Raw genomic sequence first — 20506 nt, forward strand, 5'->3', positions numbered from 1 at the left:
AATTGTGTCAATGAGATCGGCGTCAGACCAAGAGACGTGAAAAGGGTTTGATACCATCCAGCGGCCTCTCCCCTCTCCTTAACTCCCCCACACATCTCTGGCATTTGCATTCTCTACCGCCCTGGTTAATTACACACACTCACACACATGCACACAGGCACACACTCAAAGTGTGATCTGGCCCTATGCCTTTCTTATTCTCATTATCCCATGTGAATCTGTGTTTTGTTTGTGTGTGTGTGTGTGTGTGTGTGTTTGTGACTGTGAAGTGTTTAAAGTAACACGTTTTCCTGTTTCAAGTTGACGTTGCAAATTATCTGCTATTGTAACTGGTGTTTGTTGTGTTGCAATTTAGTTCAGTGAGTTAAATCCTTGACTTCAGCTTTGTGGAAGTAAAAGCAGCAGAATCTGCAGCTGCAGCAACAATTGATCAGTATCTCCTTTAAATTCAGCTGTGGTCATGTTGAGGACATGCTGACAAAGTGACTGATAGATTTCCAAGAGATCTCACAGTTTTCACAAAGCCTGCATATGTGGTCGCATATATTTGCATGCTGCTGTAGCTCCTGCAGTTTCCTGAATCCCAACGAGTCCACAGACAGGGCCCCTAAATAAAAACATTTTCCTGCAGCATCTGATTCTGAGCTTCAACTGGATGAAGGGGGCGGAAGTGAAATTGATTTCTTAAAAAAAATGTTATTTGTTATTTTCAGGATGAAAATACCATTAAAAAGCATTTAGCTATTTATAAAACTATTTATCAATAACTACCCCAGTGATGCTGTATATTATTTCTTTTGTCCTACAGGACAGTAGAAATCTGACTTTACCATTCATTAAAACATGTTGACGTAGCTAAGAGGAAACTCCATCAGGGAGATGTGGACAATATTGACTTTTAATGAGGGTGTGATTCATTCTCAGCTAAGAGAAGATGGGAGAGTACCATACTCTTAAGTATTATTATGATAAGTAATTACCTAATATTTTAGATCTTTGAAGAACGAGTCGGTGGTGTGTTTTTTCTTTTTTTTTCTTGTTGTGTGTGTGTGTGTGTGTGTGTTCCACTTGTGTGCTACTGAGCTTTCCCCATTGCCCTATCATGGTGAATTCCAAAGCCGTGGCCGTGATGAATTAGTCTGAAACAAATTAGCAGTACTTACAGCTCAGACGGCTCCAGCGTTGGGTTACAAATTAAAACAAAAGCAGCCGTATCTCCACATCAGCGCTAGTTCTCCATGAAATACAATACGCTCTGCCTCAATCTTCAGTATACAACAGACTGAGAGGCTTCCTTCCTTCTGTTCTATCCTTCTCTCTTCTCACTGTCTTCCCAAGCCATCCCACAGACAGTGACCATCTTCCTCAGGTATTTCAAGATCCAGCTCTGGCTGTGAAGTAGACACTAGTGAAGTAAATGTTTTCACCTTATGGAGGGGCAGGATGCAGGTTAGGGATACAACATGTGGATCAAAATTCTTTTTTTTATCTACACCAGTGATGTTTTAAAGGAGTTATCTCTAAGTTTTGTTATTGCTACATAGCCAGCATAAGCCTTATCAGCTGTTTACCAGCCTAGTTTAACAGTCTAGAAAAAACATGAGTTCAACATCAAACTTCACCTTTACTCACCAACAGCTGTCGCCAGAGGTGGAAAGCAATGCCAATGTTAACTCTTGTCTCTATCGTGTATTTTCTTCTACTTAAGTTAGCATGCTAACCAGCTAGCCCCGGTCTTAGCTTTGACACTGAGGTTATACTTGATGGCTTTAGGATCATACGAACAGACAAATTCAAAAACTCAGGGAAAGTTTGTGGTAGTGTTGTGTTCATGTACATTAACTGGTGTACTTGCATCAAGATACATGAGAAGAACTGTACTCCAGACCTGGAGTTGCTTGCCCTGTCCAAATCTCTGGTCAGGTCCTGAAAAACTTCTACTGAAGTTAGCATGCTACATAGCTAGCCCAGGCCCATCTTTTACTTTCTGATAGCAACTCACTGTAGCTGCCAATTTGCCCTGAAGATGTAGCACTGCTCAGAGGATCTATTATGACCTCTCGCCTTGTAAACACAACGATGGCCGAAGTTCTTGTCAAGCAACAATCACCACCGCCCAAGAAACCACGTTCAGCAGCAGCGAAAACTTACAAACAGCCACTTTAACTTGTAATGACATTTGATGGAAAGTTTGGACATTTGAGGACAATACTAATGGTTCTGCATGTTTTAGCATTTATTCCTATCCTTTTGGCTTGTGACCCTTTATAGCCCTGTCACATCTTTTGTCACTCCATGAGCTATGACCAGTTAACTAGAGAGTAAATGTATTTATTATTCATTGTCTTGAGTGTCCCACATTGGGCCCACATCTGTCCAACTGACTAGAAATAGCTTACACCTTACATCAGTGATGAATGATTTAAAAAGTCCACATTACAATATCATGGAATGATGTCAAATTTGAGTTTGGTCTACATCACTCAAGTAAATTTCGAGTCTACTAATAGATTGTCTACTAATGAATGGAAGTGAATGGAAACCAATTGCTGCCTGAAAAACACCATTTAAAGTACATACAAAAATTTTGAATGCTATTGTATGCCACAGGAGTCGCAAACTTACAGTTCTGTACCAGTATTTAATGCCAATGAAAATTTTCTAAACATTTTCCTTTAATAAAATGAAAGTAGAGGATTGTATGTACTCTTCGCTGTGTATTGTAGTTCTCTAATGAAGGAAATTTAGGGAAGAACTGACTGGGAGCGGAACCAGGATTTTGGCAGTTTATTACAGATGGAAAGAATGGAGGTCAGATACATGTGCAATGAGAATACTTATCAGTCTAGGTAATCCTTTTTTGGCCAAATGCACAAAATGTGCCAGTTTATATGAAACACACTTCCTGTTCTGGGCTCTCGCTGGCTTTCCATGACATCATACTGTCCACTGCTTAGTTTTAATCACAGAGAGAGCCATTGATAGATCATGGTATCACTCACTTGAAGTTTTATTTTTACACTGATCAGCCTGTCTTTAAATGCAGCATTACTGATAACACAAAGGAAAAATAATCACTGTAAAATTACAATAAAAAGCAATAACGGAGATTAGATTTTGATGACCAAGTACCGATTAGCTTTTTATGATTTGAAAAAGGCTCTCACTCGTCATGCCATTCCTTAATTCTGAGAATTCTGTGTCCAGACAGGGAATATTCAGTGTTTTAGATATAAACTTAGTTGACGTTTGTAAAACAGAACTTTTTAAAAATGCACTATTCAGGAATGAATAAAGGAAGGTGTCCTGACTTTGAAATGAATAAGAAGTCATGTAAAGTAACACCAGGGAACGATGGGAGCCTGATATGGGTGAAATTGCACAAGTGCTAACTTTGACGTCATGGTCGTTGCAGTTCATTCTGTCTTTAATAGTAAAAGTTTACCATGGCTGAAACATTATGAGGAACTGGATGGGTTGTGCTTGGATTATTCTCATCATCATATTGATTGTGATTGTGTTGTTGGAGCACTGTCAACTGAATCCAACCATCCTTATCATGCCTGATGTAAAATGCAGTCCAAAGAAGAAAAGAGGTAGATAAGGGGAGTGTGTTGCAGACTCAGACAGCGCCCGTACAAACCTCCACTACCCTCAATTGTTCTTTCAAACGTCTGTTCATTGAAATTAACTGGACTTGCTACATGCTAAATGTCTTAAGGAGGCATTGTCCAGGGAGGTGTGTCTTTGCTTTGACTGAGTATTGGTAGGATGTGTCTGGCCCGGACACTGACGTTAGCCCTGATGGCTTTAGGGTCAAAAGAACAGACACAATGAAAAACTCAGGGAAAGTTTGTGGCAGTGGGGTGTGCATGTACATGAACTCCAACTGGTGTACTTTCATCATGGAACAGAGGAAGATCTGTATCCCAGACCAGGGGTTGCTCACCTTGTCCAAATCCCAGGTCAGGTCCTGAAAAACTGTGCCCTGGAACTAACACCCATCCTTCACTCTCTCTTTCTCAAATAATTCTGTACTTCAACAATTCCAGTTATATGGATATTGTAATCCCTATTCCTAAAAAAAACACACGCATCAGAGCTAAACCGTTTATTGTAGGCCTGTAGCTCTTACCCTTGTTATGTGAAATGCTTTGAGAAGCTGGTCCAAAACATCATCCTTCCAAATGTTTTACCGTTCTCGGATCCCCTCCAATTTGCATATCAGCGAAGGAAAGGCACAGATAATGCAGTGGCCTGTCTGCTACAACACCTAGACATCCCCGGAAACTATGCAAGACTTCTCTTTATTGATTTTAGCTCCGCCTTTAACACAATCCAGAGCCATCAGGTAATCAAGAAGCTACAGCGCCTACAAGTTACATCACAACTAATCCACTGGATCCATAACGTCCTCTCCAACAGACCACGAGCAGTAAGGAGTGATGATTCCCTGTCCGCCGCAATTATTCTCAATACCAGCACCCCACAGGGGTCTCTACTCAGTCCATTTCTCTACAGCCTAAGTCTATCCACCATTACTCTCTACTTCAGACATGCAGATGACACAGCCATTCTTGCACTGCTCAATAACAACAACACTCTCTGTGCCAATCAACATCCCATTTTAACACATGGGGCAACAATAACATTCTCCACCATAACTACCACTGGTCCACCCCCCAGTATCTCCATCACTGGAGAGAAGCTAGAAGGTACCCTGGCATTACACTGAACAGTAGCCTCAGCTTCAATCGGCATACCATCGACATTTACAGCCGTTGTCAACAGAGACTTGCAGTCATTTGTGAACTAAAGCACCTACCCATCCCCTTTTTCTTCTTCTCCTTCTCCATAGCACTATTGATCCAGTTCTTCTCTATGGTGCCATCTGTTTTCTTACATATGCTTACAGTCACAAGTAAAAACAAACTCTTAACACTAACTTATTTAGCCAGCAAACTCATTATTCCCACCCGCAACGTATCGGAGTGTGTCACCTCATCCCTGATCCTTAAAGCACTCCCAATCACACATGACCCAGACCACCAACTCTACCAGAATTTCCCCCTTCCTTCAGGCCATGTGCAGAAAGGTTCATTTTAGCAAGAGCTAAAGCTTTAAAATAAGTATCACCCTCCTAAGTTATAAGAATTCCAGCCTGTGGTGTGTAGAGTATCAATCCATGCCTTTTGTGTGAACCTTGTAATCAAGTGTTCCCACAAACTCTATCAGTCCATCTATCTAAACTACGTACTTCTGAATGCAACATAAAAACCCTTTGTCAAGCAGGATACACCATCATGTGAGCTTTGACCCTGATGGACTGCTCAGTCAGTCTTGGTGTGAGGACTCCAGTGCTGAGGGAATGCTGCCTCCTGGTGGAGACTGAACAATACTGCATCACAGACCCACTGAACATAACTGAGCTGCCCTCACATTCTGGGTTTGATAGAAAAGAGATTAAGCCATTGCACAGGCATGGATGAATTTAAAGTTTTTTAAATGTTGATTACATTGTATTTTATATCAATTATATGGTTTCTACTACACATAAATCAGACTAGCTGAGCTATACCTTAGAGTTTCCTGTTTCTCTCTCTTCTTACCTGGTGCAACCTTTACCACAGCAGTGTTGGCATACTCAGTGTGTCTGTTGAAAATAATGAACATCCTGTATGCCGACACAGAATGTGAATTCAGCATTAGCTTTATTTACACATTCCCCTGTATTCATGATGCTCCTTGCTACAAGGGGGCAGTGACAGAGTGTGGCACTGAAAAAGTGTATGTGTGTGTGTGTGTGTGTGTGTGTGTGTGTGTGTGTGTGTGTGTGTGTGTGTGTGTGTGTGTGTATGGAGACATGGAGACATGGAGACATGGGATAAGTCTGTGTCCTGGGAGTGATTGTCAGAGGGAATGCTCCTGGAGCCTCATATGGACAAAGAGCAGATTGTACTCAGTTTGTGTCTGTGTGTTTTATGTGTTCTTCTCCCTCCCTCTCCTCTCTCTCTCTCTCTCTCTCTCTCTCTCTCTCTCTCTCTCTCTCTCTCTCTCTCTCTCATACCTACACTGGATGCTGACTCTCCACTCTTTGTCCAGTGTATCCACTGTGGATCTTATTATGGCAGCTGTTTGAATAGCAGCCTGTCGACCTCATCAGATCTTCTTTCTCTTCCTTTTCTTCTCTCGCTCTCCCCCCGGGTCTCTCTTCCTCTTTTATTCCTCTTCTCCTCTTTCTTTTCCTTTATTTTCAATGTGGCTTTGTTCAGCCCGTGCTCCACTCATTTCCTCATTTCCATCTTGGGTTGTAATCATCCTCTGCTCGCTGGCCGCCTTTTTATAAACAGTGTTTACCTCTGGCCACACACTGGACAGGACCATGGGACCGTGTATTCCCAATTGACAGCAATTAAAGCTTCGATTCGTATGCCTTCACACTGGCTACAGCCGTGGCCAGACACATTATGTCCGTCCGTCCATCCCATTCTTATGAACAAGATATCTCAAGAGAGCCTTGAGGGAATGTCTTCAAATTTGCTACACACGTCCACTTGGACTCAAGGATGAACTGAATCAAATTTGGTGGTCAAAGGTCAAGGTCACTGTGGCCTCACAAAACTTGTTTTTGACTCAAGAATTCATTCCCTAATTATGACACAATTTAACATAAAACAGGATAATATGATGAAATGATGGCTATTAATATCCACAAAGTCAAAGGTCAACTTAGTTGTGGCGCCATAATGTTCTGCAAACACTGTATCTTAGGAACAGACGAGGAGGTTGTGGCCATATTTCCTGCAACTTGACTAGCATGCAGCCGTGAGGCGGTGATTCATGTTCTGCAGGCTATAAAGCAAACGAGTCAAAGAAGAGAACGAACACTTGAAAGTAACAATGGCATGTCTCTGAAGAGCATCTCTCTGACCTAAGTTAAGTTATCTCATTTGAAACAATGTTGGGGATGTAAAGGAAGGGTGAGAGAAACCTGAGAACCTTTAGGATGGGAGTTAAGAATTGATTTAGATTTTTTGATTGATTTATTTGCACACATAAAACATAACAAATGCATTGTATATTTTTTATTGAAGTAGATGTGCAGGTGAGGTAAGGAACCAATTTAGGGCTTGTGTTCAACCTCACCTCATATATATAAAAATGTAGATCATATGAAATAAAGAAGAAGTGAGTGATAGTGGTCTGGGATGCTGGCACTACACTCTATGTAGAGCTTTCACAAATTGTTAGCACTATGAAATTGTCAGTGAGTATGAACATGTAATTTATGAATGATTATATTAGACTCTTGTCCTTTTGTGCACTTTTATCATTTTAATAAGGATAATATCTTGCAGTAAAATAATTCAGATACAGTGTACAGCAGAATACCATTTGTTCATAGCTCATTTGTTTGATTTTAGGCATTGGTGAATTTTAAATGGTTAATATATCTAATATCAAGAAACAGCGTCATCACAGTGTCTATTATATTTTCCAATTTACACTGATATAAAAGAGAGAAAACCAGCAAATCCTCATTCGAGAAGCTGGAGCCAAAACATTTGTAACATTTCTGCTGTTAACAGTGAAAGTAAAAACTGCAGTAGTCTGTTTTTACACACATTTGTGTTGAGTTACACCCTCAGCTTTAATATATGCTGTGTCTGACCAATGAAAAGCTTGTGTTCACTCCTCATCTCCTTCTCTCTCTCTGTGTTTGTGTGCAGAACTCTAAGTTGACTCTTGTGTGTGAAGATCCGAACTGTTGGATTAGTCGACTCCCTCTGACCTCTGACCCCTCAGCTGCCAACTGTACCATCTACAGCCAAGGTGAGTTTTTCATGTGACACCAGTGTGGCTCTTTGTGATGTGCAGTGTATTTGTGTTTCAGGTTGTTTCAGGTTGAGCATATTTAAAACTTGTATGATTAAGAAAAGTTCTATGTCACCATATCTTTCCAAACTAAAGATGACTTTTATTTGTTTTCCTAGATAAAGAAAAAGTTCTGTTTTGTGACCAGAGTCTGTTTGGTTTCAGGTGATGAGTTGTTCTGTAAGGTGACCGGAGAGCTTGCAGCTGGTGAAAGGCTCTTGGCCTCCCTGTCACCTCCTCCAGGCTCCTCCTCCTCCCCGCGGGCCCAGCTCTCTCCTCCGCTCAGCCTCGTCACCCAGAAGCAGCCTGCGGTGAAGGAGGAGCCTCCTTACCCGGCAGCGTTGCGCTCAGACATTCAGCTCCTCCCACAGCAAGCTGGCATGGCCGCCATCTTGGCTACTGCTGTGGTCAATAGTGAGTGTTGTGTTTAAGGCATGAAAATAGTGTTTCTGTTTATTGGAATTTGAGTTGATTTTTAGTTTGTACAATTAAGTGTATATTTTCAAGTAGATTCAATTTTGGTTGACAGAGTTGTTGATTGGAGTCTAATGGTTTTTAATTGAAATAATCTTTATGGTGTAAAGTTTGTTAGAAATGCAGGGAAGATCATTCTTAAAGATTATCTATTTAAAGGTCCATATAGTCTAAAGGTAGATGTCAATGTGTTGTTTGATTATAAATCAGGTCTAGGTTCTATATTAACACTGTGAAAGTATCAAAGCCTCAGTCCACAGAGAAATGCACACAGCCTGTATTCAGAAACTGAGCCTTAAAACCAGCCGTCAGGACTTCTGGAACTTTGTGATGTCACAACAAAGCACCACTCTCAGCTATGCCCTAAGCCCCGCCCACCTGGACCCACCATCCAACCTTGCAGGATTCGATTTCTCTGAGTGTTTACCTAAAATCTGCTATATTCATATTGGATCACTCAGAAAACAGTCAGCCAATCAGAAGAGAGAATCAGAGCCTCCTCTCTTCTGATTGGCTCACTGACCTGTTGCTACTAGAGCTCCAGAGAGAAGCCTGAGAGAGGAGATGTAAAACTACATTGAGATGGTTTTTAGTTCTTAAAACCACAAATATATCTTGTTAAGGATCAACACTTCAAATAAAACACAGAGAAAGTATAAAATATGGAGCTTAAATATGTACAACAAAATTAGATATATGGCCTGTAGTATCACATCCAGTACAGTGTTCCTTTCAATTATGCTGTACATATTTTTTATCTTTTCTGCCTTTACAGCTTTTATCCAGCCTTGTTTCTCTAAACACTGTTATATCGACTGGTACCAGTTGTCTTAAACTTGTAATGTTTTATTTGACCACAAGATGGCACTGCAGCTCTTTAACATAGGGCAGAGCATTTCTCCTCAAAGTTTTCTATCAGCTTGGTCGTGTGCTAATTCTGTGGCTGATGCCCATAAACACAAACGCAAACACTGTAACTATTGGTAATCAATCCATATGAATACACATTCCCAGATGGGAAAAAATAACTCTAAATGGTGAGATGTATAATAATTATTGCCTTTGTGTCCTGTTGCCTTGGATACTCATCGCAATTGTGTGTGTGTATGTGTGTGTGTGTGTGTGTGTGTGTGTGTGTGTGTGGCGAACATGAATGCTTACTCAATCTATTAGAGATGTTGAGCAACTTCTGAAAACATATTTAGACTAGTAAAGACAATTAGATTAAAATTTGATGAAATTTTGCACCTGCGGTAGTCAAAGTTGAGCATCGACACTTTGCCAAACTGTCTCTAATTCTGATCAGTAGTGATTTTTATCAAGTTACTTGAAACACAATAGGGTAAGCACACCTGAATCCTTAAAACATTTCCCTTTTATTTATGTGCACGTGTGTGATCATTTAAAGGAAATATCTAAATGATTAGTTTGTGTAAACCCCAGCTTCCCCCTTTTTTGTCTTTGGTTTACCACAGTGTTTTTTTTACATCTTCATCAAGTTGCTCAACCCATACTGCTTTGTTGTGTTTCTGTTCAGTCGACTAACACACTTTGTGTGTCTGCTGGTTATCAGAGGACATTTTCCCCTGCAAGGACTGTGGGATCTGGTACCGTAGTGAGAGGAACCTGCAGGCCCACCTCATGTACTACTGCGCCAGCCGTCAGAAGCAGCCGGCCGCAGCCTCGTCCCCACCACAGGACAAACCCAAGGAGTCCTACCCCAATGAGCGCATCTGCCCCTTCCCGCAGTGCAACAAGAGCTGCCCCAGCGCCAGCTCTCTAGAGATCCACATGCGCACACACAGTGGTGAGAGCAAGATAAATATGTACTGTGGGTGGGAACATTGGGGTCTGATTTGTAGATACATGACCACTGTGGCTTCATCAGCCACTTGATTAGCTCCTCTGGTATAACCACTTCCTTCATTGTCCCTCTCTGTCCTTCCACAGGTGAACGTCCATTTGTCTGTCTCATCTGTCTGTCCGCCTTCACCACTAAAGCAAACTGTGAGCGCCACCTAAAGGTCCACACGGACACACTGAACGGCTTGTGTCACGGCTGTGGCTTCGTCTCCACCACCAGGGACATCCTCTACAGCCATCTGGTCACTAGCCACATGGTTTGCCAGCCCGGCTCTCGCAGTGAGGTCTACTCCCCGGGGCCGGGGCTTCCCAAGCTGCCCCTGTCCACTGGTAGGTCACACCGTCATCTTCACAGATGATATTCAACATCAAGACTGCTGTTCAAGTCTCATCAACGGGCTGCCCCATTCCCATTTTTACAGTATCAGTCTGGACCAGACAAATTGTTCAGCATGCTGCCATTTAAGTCAATTCAAATGTAAGATACTGAGTCAGGCAGTCCTATTTTAGCCCCTGACTAAGTTTAGAAATCGGCAGTTTCTTTTTCTGCCAGATTGGTTGTGGTTTGACGTGCAGTTTGAGGGAGAGTCATGGCACCCGATTAATCACCTCAAAGATGAACGATCTGGCTCCAGGATGATTGGATGGATATCTGGCATGTCAGAAATTTTGGATGGCAGTTTGATTTCCCCCCTGGCTGCTGACAAAAGATCCGTCATGAACTTCAGAGTTTGTTTTAATATTATAAAGTGCTCTCCAGGTAAATGCAAGGGGCTCCTGAAGTTGAAATGGTTTATTTATATTAATTTAGACAAAGGGAAGCTACTGGGCCAAGGATATAGTTTGAATGCCTTTATTGTTAGGGCATATTACAGTAAAATATGTAACAAAAAAATCCAAAAGAAAAGGGAGTAAAACACAGACAGCTTTCAACCACCAACTTCCTCCGGGCGTGGTTGGAAAGAGACGTAAACCAGAGAGGACTGTGGTGATTCCTTATATAGACAGCTCTCACCAGCATATCATACAGTATATTACATGTAGGCTATGTTGACAATTAATAAAATATATTTGAAATAAATGTATGCCAACCATATTTAAACAATAGTTATTATTATTGTAATTATTAGTATATGTTAATGTTGTTTTAAAATGTTCCCCTCTGTTTTCTTTTCATATTATTGAAGTTGTATTTTACATGTTGGGCATGAACTGTAGTTTGTTCTCCAGCATTGTATCACAGCAGTCTCTGTCTGCGTCTTCCATCTTTATGCTCACAATACTTTTTGTCAACACTGAGGACCCAGCCAACTTATCTGAGTAAACTTTATTGGAATAGTCACTGGACAAATCCAACAGGGGCTCCATGCTCAGGTTCAGTGTGAGCTGCACATTGTGGATAGGGTGGGGTACTGAAGCCTGGTGTTAAACGGGCCCTCGGGCTACATTTTTAAAGGCTGTAGTATCGGTAAGCTCCGACGCTATTGGTTCTGCTCTCAGTACAGCTGATTGTTATGGGTGTTGTTTCAGGTCACAGGTGTCTGCTCAGCTTTATAGTTCACTAACCTTGGCTCTCTTTTTGCCAGGTCTCAGTCCAGGAGACTCCGGTGTGGTGCTGAAGTGTCAAGTGTGCGGTCACAACTCGGACTCCCCTGCCCAGCTTCAGCAGCACGTACGAACCCACCTGGAGGTGAGGGTCCCAGCCGAAAGGAGCTCCACCCCCCGTCAAATGACCCCATCGTTAGTTGACGGTCCCCAGCTCCAGCTCTCTCCGCACGAGAGGGAGCCCCTCGCCTGTGTCCCGAAGCCAGACTCGTCCAGCCCGGGCGCAAACGGCGGCTCAGCCACACCCCGAGACTACAGTCCTCCTGATGCCCCCACCACCGACCTGAAGATCAAAGAGGAGCCGCATTCAGACTCTGAGATAGAGGAGCAGAAAATGGAGATTAAGGATGACGGAGAGGAGGAGGAGGAGGAGGAAGAGGAGGAGGAGGAGGAGATTGGTGGAGAGGAGGGAGATCAAGAGGCAAGAAGGAAGACAAAGGAGGCACAAACTTCCACATTATCCAGACAGTCATCAGACTCTTCAAAGAGTCCAGCCACCACAACTGTAAAGGCAGAACCGACTAGTCCCACCCCTGGTTCTAGCCCCGCCCATGTGGGCGGGACAGAGTCAGTTCTTCCAGGAGGAGCGATGTTCCTGCCCCAGTACATGTTTAACCCTGAAGCAGCCATTTTGCCTCAGGCCTCAGAGATACTGGCTAAAATGTCAGAGATGGTCCACAGCCGTCTGAAGCAGGGTCAGACGGTTCCTCAGAACAACCCAGCAGCCTTCTTCCCCTCTGGACCGACTGCACCCGCAGCCGCAGCCACCCCGCCTCACAAAGGAGCCACCTGCTTCGAGTGCGACATCACCTTCAACAACATCAACAACTTCTATGCACATAAGAGGCTGTACTGCTCCAGCAGGCACCAAGCAGACGGTGCAACCTCAGCTTCAGGCCCTGGATCGACGAGGGACGCAGCCCCAGCCACGGCGCCCTCCACTGGGGCACCTGGCTCGTCTGCTTCTCCTCAGGGTGGAGCGGCGAGTAGAGCAGCCTCTGCCTCCCCCGCTGACTCTGACTCTCCTGCTGGGGGTGGAGCAACAGACTCCAGGAGAGTGGTGGAGGTGAGGACAGAAACCCCGGTGGGGAGGGAGGGAATATCATCGTCTTCTGAAGGGGAAGGCGGAGGTGCAAGTGTGGGAGGAGGGGGTGGAGGAGGAAGGGCGAGCGAAGGTAGCCAGAGTCCTGCAAGTGGTTCTGCCGAGGACCTAGAGGATGATCCCAACAGAACCTTCTGCGAGGCCTGCAACATCCGCTTCAGCCGTCACGACAACTACACTGTTCACAAACGCTTCTACTGCGCGTCACGCCATGACCCATCCAACCAGCGGGCCGTACACATGGCCAAGGCAACCACCACAGCAGCCTTCCTCCCCCAGCCCATACGCACACGCAAGCGGAAGAAGATGTACGAGATCCACATGGCCAGAACTGAAGCCTTAGCCAACGCTGCTGCTGCAGCCGCCGCAGCCGCCGCCGCCACTGCTGCCGCCTCCGCCCCATCTCCCTCTGTTCTCGGCTTGGCAGTGAAGCAAGAGGTTTCTCCCAACGCGGCGGGAGGCTCCAGCCCTGAAGGAGACGGCCCCATCGACCTGAGCAAGAGGCCCCGTCTGAGAGACGTTCCCCGGCACAGCAGTAACAGTATTCTCCCGGCCCTGCCGCTTACAGACTATCACAAGTGCACCGCCTGCAGCATCAGCTTCAACAGCATCGAGAACTACCTGGCTCATAAAACCTACTATTGCCCCGCCACCACACTCCAGCCCCACACCATGGAGCAGCTTCACAGGCTCAAGAGATCAGCCTCTACCTCTCCCAAGAGCAGGCCCCAGCAGGAGCGCCCGGACCTCCTGCACCCTGTGGAGGCGAAAGCTCTCCCTGCTGAGTGGGCTGCCCAGACTCGAGGCGCATCGCCCAGTCCTCATCCCTCTGCCTTACCCGCCTCTGATGCCACATCTCCCCCCCATACCACCACCACACTCGCAGCCACCCCGGGAGCTGGAGCCAAAGGCACGGGTGCTGGTTCCCCTCAGGTGGTCTGCCCGTACTGCCCCAACAGGCCTATCGCCTGTGACCTGATGGAGCACTTCAGGACGACCCACAGCCTTGTCGTAAGCATTCAGCCGCCCCAGGAGGCCCTGCCCCAGCCAGGCAGCGCTGTCAGCCGCAGCCCCAGCCTTAGTCCCAGAGACGGAGCTGCTGCCACCACCTCCACGAGCCCAAACAGCCAGCCCCGACCGCTGTCCCAAGTCCACAGAGACAGCATCAACGGGCAGGCCAGGAGTGGAACCTCTTCTCCTGCCTCCCCTGTGGTAAACGGCAGCCCTTCACCTCGGGTTGGATCACCTTCAGCCGGCTCACCTCTGCCTGTGTCACCCCCAAGGGCTCCCTCTATGACTTTGTCACCTGTGCCTGAGGTCCTAGGGGAGACGGTGGGATCGTCACACCATCCAGACAAGGTCGCCGCGACTGTGGCCTCCAATCCCGTCCCCACGCCGCAGCCCGCCCCTGCCCCCGTCCCTGGTCCTAAAACCACAGTGATCTCCCCGGTCCAGAACGGTAACTCTCGCTTCTGTCGGCTGTGCAACATCAAGTTCAGCAGCCTCTCCACGTTCATAGCTCATAAGAAATACTACTGCTCTTCCCACAGTGCCGAACACGTCAAGTGAGCTGAGTAATCACCTTCCTCCTCTTACTCTTCCCCTTCTTTTATCTTTCTGACTGGAGGCTTCTCCTTTACTAAGTTCCGAGAAGCTCCGACGTCCCTTTTGTGCCAGAGCGGCGCTCCACTGGCACAACTATGAATGACAATGAATGACTGTTACTCACCTGGCAGGACCTGATGCCCAGCTGCTCCAGAGCAGGTGGTGTTACCAACATACAGTGACTGATATTCCTCCTTACATGGGTCAAAGTTTGTAGTACACTAAGAGCTGAGATGGATGCTACCTGTCCACACTGGCGTGCCCTCGTCCCCTAGATCAACGTCTGTTTTCATACCCAGTTCAACATCCACCACTCCCGGGCCTCTCAGTATGTTGCATTGTGGGACGTTAAAATATGTATTTCAGCAAACCTCTTTTCTCTCTCTCTGTTGGACTGAGTTTATAATGGTAGTAATTAGATTCTGACTGTTGGAGGCGTTTCTGACTGATGATCACGCAGCGGCGACGGCGCTGATTATAACGAATCTACCGTCTTTTCCTGAGCCCTCGATGCTCCAGAGCTGAGCGCAGGAGGCGTCGTTCCTCTCACGTGGAAAAGACTTGATCATTGTTAATTTTTTTATTATCTGTGCATAGTGTATGATGTCTGAAAAAAAGAATTCTATAATGCTTTTGGTTTCAACACTGGCTCTTTTTTGCTTACTAGAGAAGCTAAAGTGTTTTTAGCTGAAAAACAGATGTGTTATCACAATGTTACTAATTACTGAAGGATGATATTTCAAAAAAAATGGACAGTTTTTTTCCTTTTTCTTTCATACACACAAATTTTTATTTTCTCTTTAAAATGCAAGGGAGAAAAAAAATGTGAAATATTTATCTTTTAGTCCTCACTGATTTCATGTCAACAGAAAACTACCTACCTAGTGTCTGAGAGTATTTGTATTTTTTATTTGTATATTTTTCATACTGTTGGAAGGAACCGTTTGGATCTGGCTGTGTTGAAGTGTATTTTCTATATGTAGATATGTAATATCTTCTCACAGTAATCACTCGGATCACACTGAACTTTGTTATCACGTTAGCATTTTGTTGTTCTGTTTAGTTGTAGTCTTTAATTGATGGTGAGGTCTGAAAACCAGCGGCTTCTTTATTTTTATCCCCTCCTCCTGTACCTGATCGCTGATTAGCAACACGATTAGATCAGAGCGGCTTCACTTACAGCTTCACACGTCAGAAACATGAAGCTGCTGATACTGTTGCATTCACACCCCACATTTTAGGGTAAACAAAATACACACTTTCAATCAGAAGTCTATCCTTAGTTTAACCTCCATACAATGCAAAGTAATGACCTTTAAGGACACACAAGCTTTACATTCTTTTGTTGCAAACTGCCATTTCAGATGTATATGAAGTGATACACAAAACATTTCAAGGCTTTGGTATCCAACACGCATCTTAAAAGATGTTGTCTTTCTGTTTAATGATTGTATTTCTGTCCGGCGATGAAGGCGTAGCAGGGAATAGTCACATCTCACTCAGTAGAGTAAGCACGTGTAATAACCACTCGTTGTGGCCCATGGTGTGTGTGGTAGAGAGGCTGTCCTCTTCCTCTTTCACTTTGTTGTTCTCTCACTCATGCACACACACTCACACTCACAAACACACACACACACACACACACACACCACCCACATATACAGTTTACGCCACATTTTCCCATGCTGCTTTTGGAGTTGCAATACAGTGTTAGCTAGAACTGTGAAATCATTTATTTCTCCAACAGTGATGGAAAAATGTAAAATGTAAAGCTCTTCATTTTTAAAGGCCCAGACTTTATTTTGAATTGAAAATTGAAGCCAGTATTGCAAATTTGTTACAAATTTGGTCATTTTCCTCCCACAAATTCTCAAGAATGAACATTTCCCTCAGGATTTGACTCTTTGTTAAAGTGCACAGCATTGGGATCTTCATGAGACACTAAAACTCCAAACTTATTAAATAGTATTAGCCGTGAAATCAGCTGTGAAAGTTTAACTGCAGATTCTGAGGCCTATCCTCTCACACTGAAGGGATTGCTGTGATCAGCAGTGGAAGACACGGACCAGCTGCTCCTAGGCATTTCTGATAAGATGATAATATCAGCCTAACTGTACCTACAACCTACAACCTACAACCACAGGACAGATCTGAACCCGTCTCTTCAGCAGGAGCACTGAAGGACCCACACATGCCCCGAATCATAGTCCTCACACCTCTTGTCAGGAGTGGTTGGGAGGAACATAATTCCACCTGTTAAAGCTGTATCAGTTGACATATATATATTTATATATATATATATATTTATATATATATATGTATTGGGGGGATTTTCATAATTCCAGGTGCTTCAGTGCTACTCTGCCTAACAAACCCGAGATATGGACAGTTGCGTTCTCTCTCTGCAGTTTCCATCCTCCAGTGCATAAGTGATCACATTATTTTATCAAAGGTATCTGCTGTACAGTTCTGACACCACCGGTCCCCATTTGACATGTCATCAGAAACTCCTCACTAACTGATTAATGCTCCATTCCCCCAAACTGGAAACTAAATGTAAAAGTACAGGATTTCTTAACAGAATTTAAAACCCCTGGTAGATTTTCTGCTCTTCTGTGGTTTGGAGCAGCGATGTACCAGACTCATCTTACTGCTAAGTGTTTACAATTGTGCTGGTCCATCTCTCCCGGCTCTTAAACGGAGAGAGAAGCAGGAGAAAAGTCACATCAACTTGTCACAAATTGAGTGCTGGAAAATCCCCCTTCGAACTTCTCCCTGTTTTATTGCACTGTTGTATAAAAATGTGCTGAATGTTTTAGTTTCTAGTTTTCTTTGTAATGTATTTATGTTATACAGCACTTTTCCCCATCCAAAATGCATCGTTGTTCTACCTTGAAGGACGTTGTTGTACCTTGAAGAACTTTCTGAATTTTAACCCTCGCTAAAACTTTTTATTCCTTTTTAGTTTTAAATATGTTTTGTTGATGATTTCTCAGATGATGTCCACAATGGAGGAAAATCTCATTGAGTGTCAAAACTTTTATTTCCATATTTTTTAATTTCATTTCAGTTCCACTACACTCTTGTCCAAACTATGCATGGGAAATAAAAAAGTTCTGAGAGACACTGATGGAGAGCGTGTGACTCTACTTCTTTTCTATTGGCTTCAATATTTTCCTACGCACGACATCTCATCATCTACCTGAGTGGGAGTCCTTGACTTTTGGAGCTGTTTGATTCACCGCTGCACATGTGTAGTCACTTGTAAATCACTTCCTTTGGTAACAAAGTTTCCATCTGCTGTTTCTGTTTGATACCGGCTCATGAAGGAAAGGCCGAGTGAATCATCAGCTCTCCTTTTAAAATAATGTGCATGAGTAATAGCTCTGCTGGAAAAAGGTTTCTGAGCCCATTCAGAGCTCCAAGGCTGCGTCAATCAATGGCAAAGTGCGCCGACGAAAACTGTGGAACATTTAGGTTTCACACAGACCAAATGAACTGATTCGTTATTTTCATCTGCCTTTCTCATCCTGCGTTTAACCCTTTCAATTACAGGTTGTATATTAGCTGCTCCCTGTTGTATTCAGTTGTATTCAGATGAGACAGCTGTGAAATCCAGCACTATCACTGTTTGTATCTAAGCAGAGCCGCAGTGACCACACTCTCTTTATATCCTAACTCTGAGTCCATTGATGACCCTTACCTGACATCATATGTAGATTCACACTGATGTGAGGTGTCACACAGAGAGAGCCCTTCTCCTTGCCCTCAGATATGTGGATAATGATTGATTCAACACTGAGCTGAGCGCGGCCTCCGCTCAGGTAAACGGTTGGAGCGCAGAGATTTTAACACCTACAGCTTCCTGAGTGGAGCAGCTTCTGGTCTGGTTTGTCGTCTTCAGGTGGGTCACAGCAAAAACTCAAACAGTCTCCGAAATTAGTCCGGACCAAGAAAGTTACCAGAATGAAGTCATATATTTGTAATAATGCTACTGTTGTGATCATATCATAATGTTCAGTCTTTTTTCCATCTCTCCATTTGTCCATTTGTCGCTATAGCGTCCTGCATTTTCTACCGAGCTGTTCTGCTTCCTCTTCCGAAGACCTCCACGAGCTACAGGTGGATAAAAACGCTTAACCCAGACCAGTGGAGGAATGTAGAAATACCCATAATCCCATGTGTGTGCTCCACTGCAGATATTTCAAGGTACAGTGACCAGATGTCCAGGTTTGTCAAACATTGTCCCGGTTTAGAGCTGGGTGACAAATATCTGTTAAACACTAAAAATGTCCCGGTTTCCATGACAATTAAAATGATAATAATGTTATAAACAATACAAACAATAATGTTTTCAGCGCTTACATAAATATTTATCATGTTCCGTCCCACTTATTGTTCCCTATAACCCCATATAAAAAAATAAACAGCACCATTCAACACTGAATATGTGTGTCAATCAAACCACACACCTGTTGTTGTCAAGGCTGTTGCTAGCTTACCAGTCATAGGTAGGGCTGGGTGGCTCCTTCTGAGCTGCCACTATGCTAACAGTTAGCTGTCATGCTGCAGGGTCCGTCTCCTCTGAAGAGCTGCACGAGACTTTCTCCTTCCTTTATGAGGTACCTGGTAACGAAAAGGCTGCGTTCACGGCGTCCATGGTGTTGAAAGGTACTGAAATAATTGTCCCCCATCCTGATGAAAATATTTATTTCATTTGTACGAATCTGACCCGTGCTACAGAATGTTTCACGATGATTATTGAAAGAGTTTTCTGTTATATATGTGACGGATTACACTGATGAAATGAAGCGTCAGGGTTACTGTACAGAAGCATATGTCAACCTGGACTGAGCTCAAGACTGAACCTGGATCTCCAGTTCTTTCTATTACTTTGCTCTGGTGGAGAGAAAAAAAATCAGGGCAACTGGCTGAAACATTTTCACCTTGTGTGGATGAATCATTATCTTCATTTATACCACCTATAGTTAATATGTGTGCCTACTCCCTGGCTTCGCTACATTGTCTAATGGTTCAGTACATGCATGAACAAATCTTTTATTCCAAACCCTCATGTTGAACTGACCGTACTGAATCATAATCTTCACTGGATGAACAGAGAGCGCTTCACTGGTGACTACAGTGCCTCTGTCTGCTCATCTCTGACACACAGTCTGTTCAAAGCTTAAGAATATGAAAGTCACGTACTGTGCTGTACATAGGCAGTGGCTAAGCTGCTAAGCCACTGGCATCAATGACTTTGCTTTGGTCAGAAGTGCCTGCAGTAAATGTAACATAAGTAACATATGTAATTTCCATATTGTAACCAACAGCACGAGTTTGAGTACATCGCATCATCAGTCTTGTTTTACAGGGTCCAGCAGAGTTGCTGTTAAAGCTGAGTGCAAAGACGTTGCAACGCTTACATACTGAACTAAAGGCGCTGCTGTCTGTACATCACTGAATTGTCCAAATTGCTCCAGTGCAACCTCAGCTCCTCTTTTCAATTTTCAAGTTTGACTTATTTAAAGGTCCATATAGTATAAAGGTAGATGTCTATGTGTTGTTTGATTATAGATCAGGTCTAGGTTCTATGTTAATACTGTGAAAGTATCAAAGCCTCAGTCCACAGAAAAATGCACATAACCTGTATTCAGAAACTGAGCCTTAAAACCAGCCGTCAGGACTTCTGTAACTTTGTGATGTCACAACAAAGCAGTCACCGCTCTCATCCATGCCCCAAGCCCCGCCCACCTGGACCCACCATCCAACCTTGCAGGATTTGGTTTCTTTGAGTGTTTACTTGAAATCTGCTATATTTTTATTGGATCACTCAGAAAATAGTGAGCCAATCAGAAGAGAGGCTGAGAGCCTCCTCTCTTCTGATTGGCTCACTGACCTGTTGTTACTCGAGCTCCAAAGAGAAGCCTGAGAGAGGAGATGTAAAACTACATTGAGATGGTTTTTGGTTCTTAAAACCAC

The 20506-nt window shown here is 43.9% G+C and overlaps 1 protein-coding gene across 1 annotated transcript in view; it reads left to right on the forward strand.

Moving 5' to 3' along the window:
• zfpm1 (zinc finger protein, FOG family member 1) overlaps positions 1–17654 on the forward strand; it is a 111818-nt gene extending 94164 nt beyond the window's left edge. The window contains exons 5-9 of the mRNA XM_087171511.1: positions 7731–7833; positions 8041–8289; positions 9923–10156; positions 10300–10542; positions 11799–17654. Of these exons, the coding sequence (XP_087027637.1) occupies positions 7731–7833; positions 8041–8289; positions 9923–10156; positions 10300–10542; positions 11799–14488 (3519 nt within the window). The 3' untranslated portion in view covers positions 14489–17654. The remainder of the gene's footprint in view (positions 1–7730; positions 7834–8040; positions 8290–9922; positions 10157–10299; positions 10543–11798) is intronic.
• The last annotated feature ends 2852 nt before the right edge of the window (positions 17655–20506 follow it).

This window comes from Seriola lalandi, unplaced genomic scaffold (assembly GCF_002814215.2).
Source record: "Seriola lalandi dorsalis isolate HSWRI2012SDOR001 ecotype SW California unplaced genomic scaffold, Sedor1 jcf7180002055008, whole genome shotgun sequence".
NCBI classification, from domain to species: Eukaryota; Metazoa; Chordata; class Actinopteri; order Carangiformes; family Carangidae; genus Seriola; species Seriola lalandi.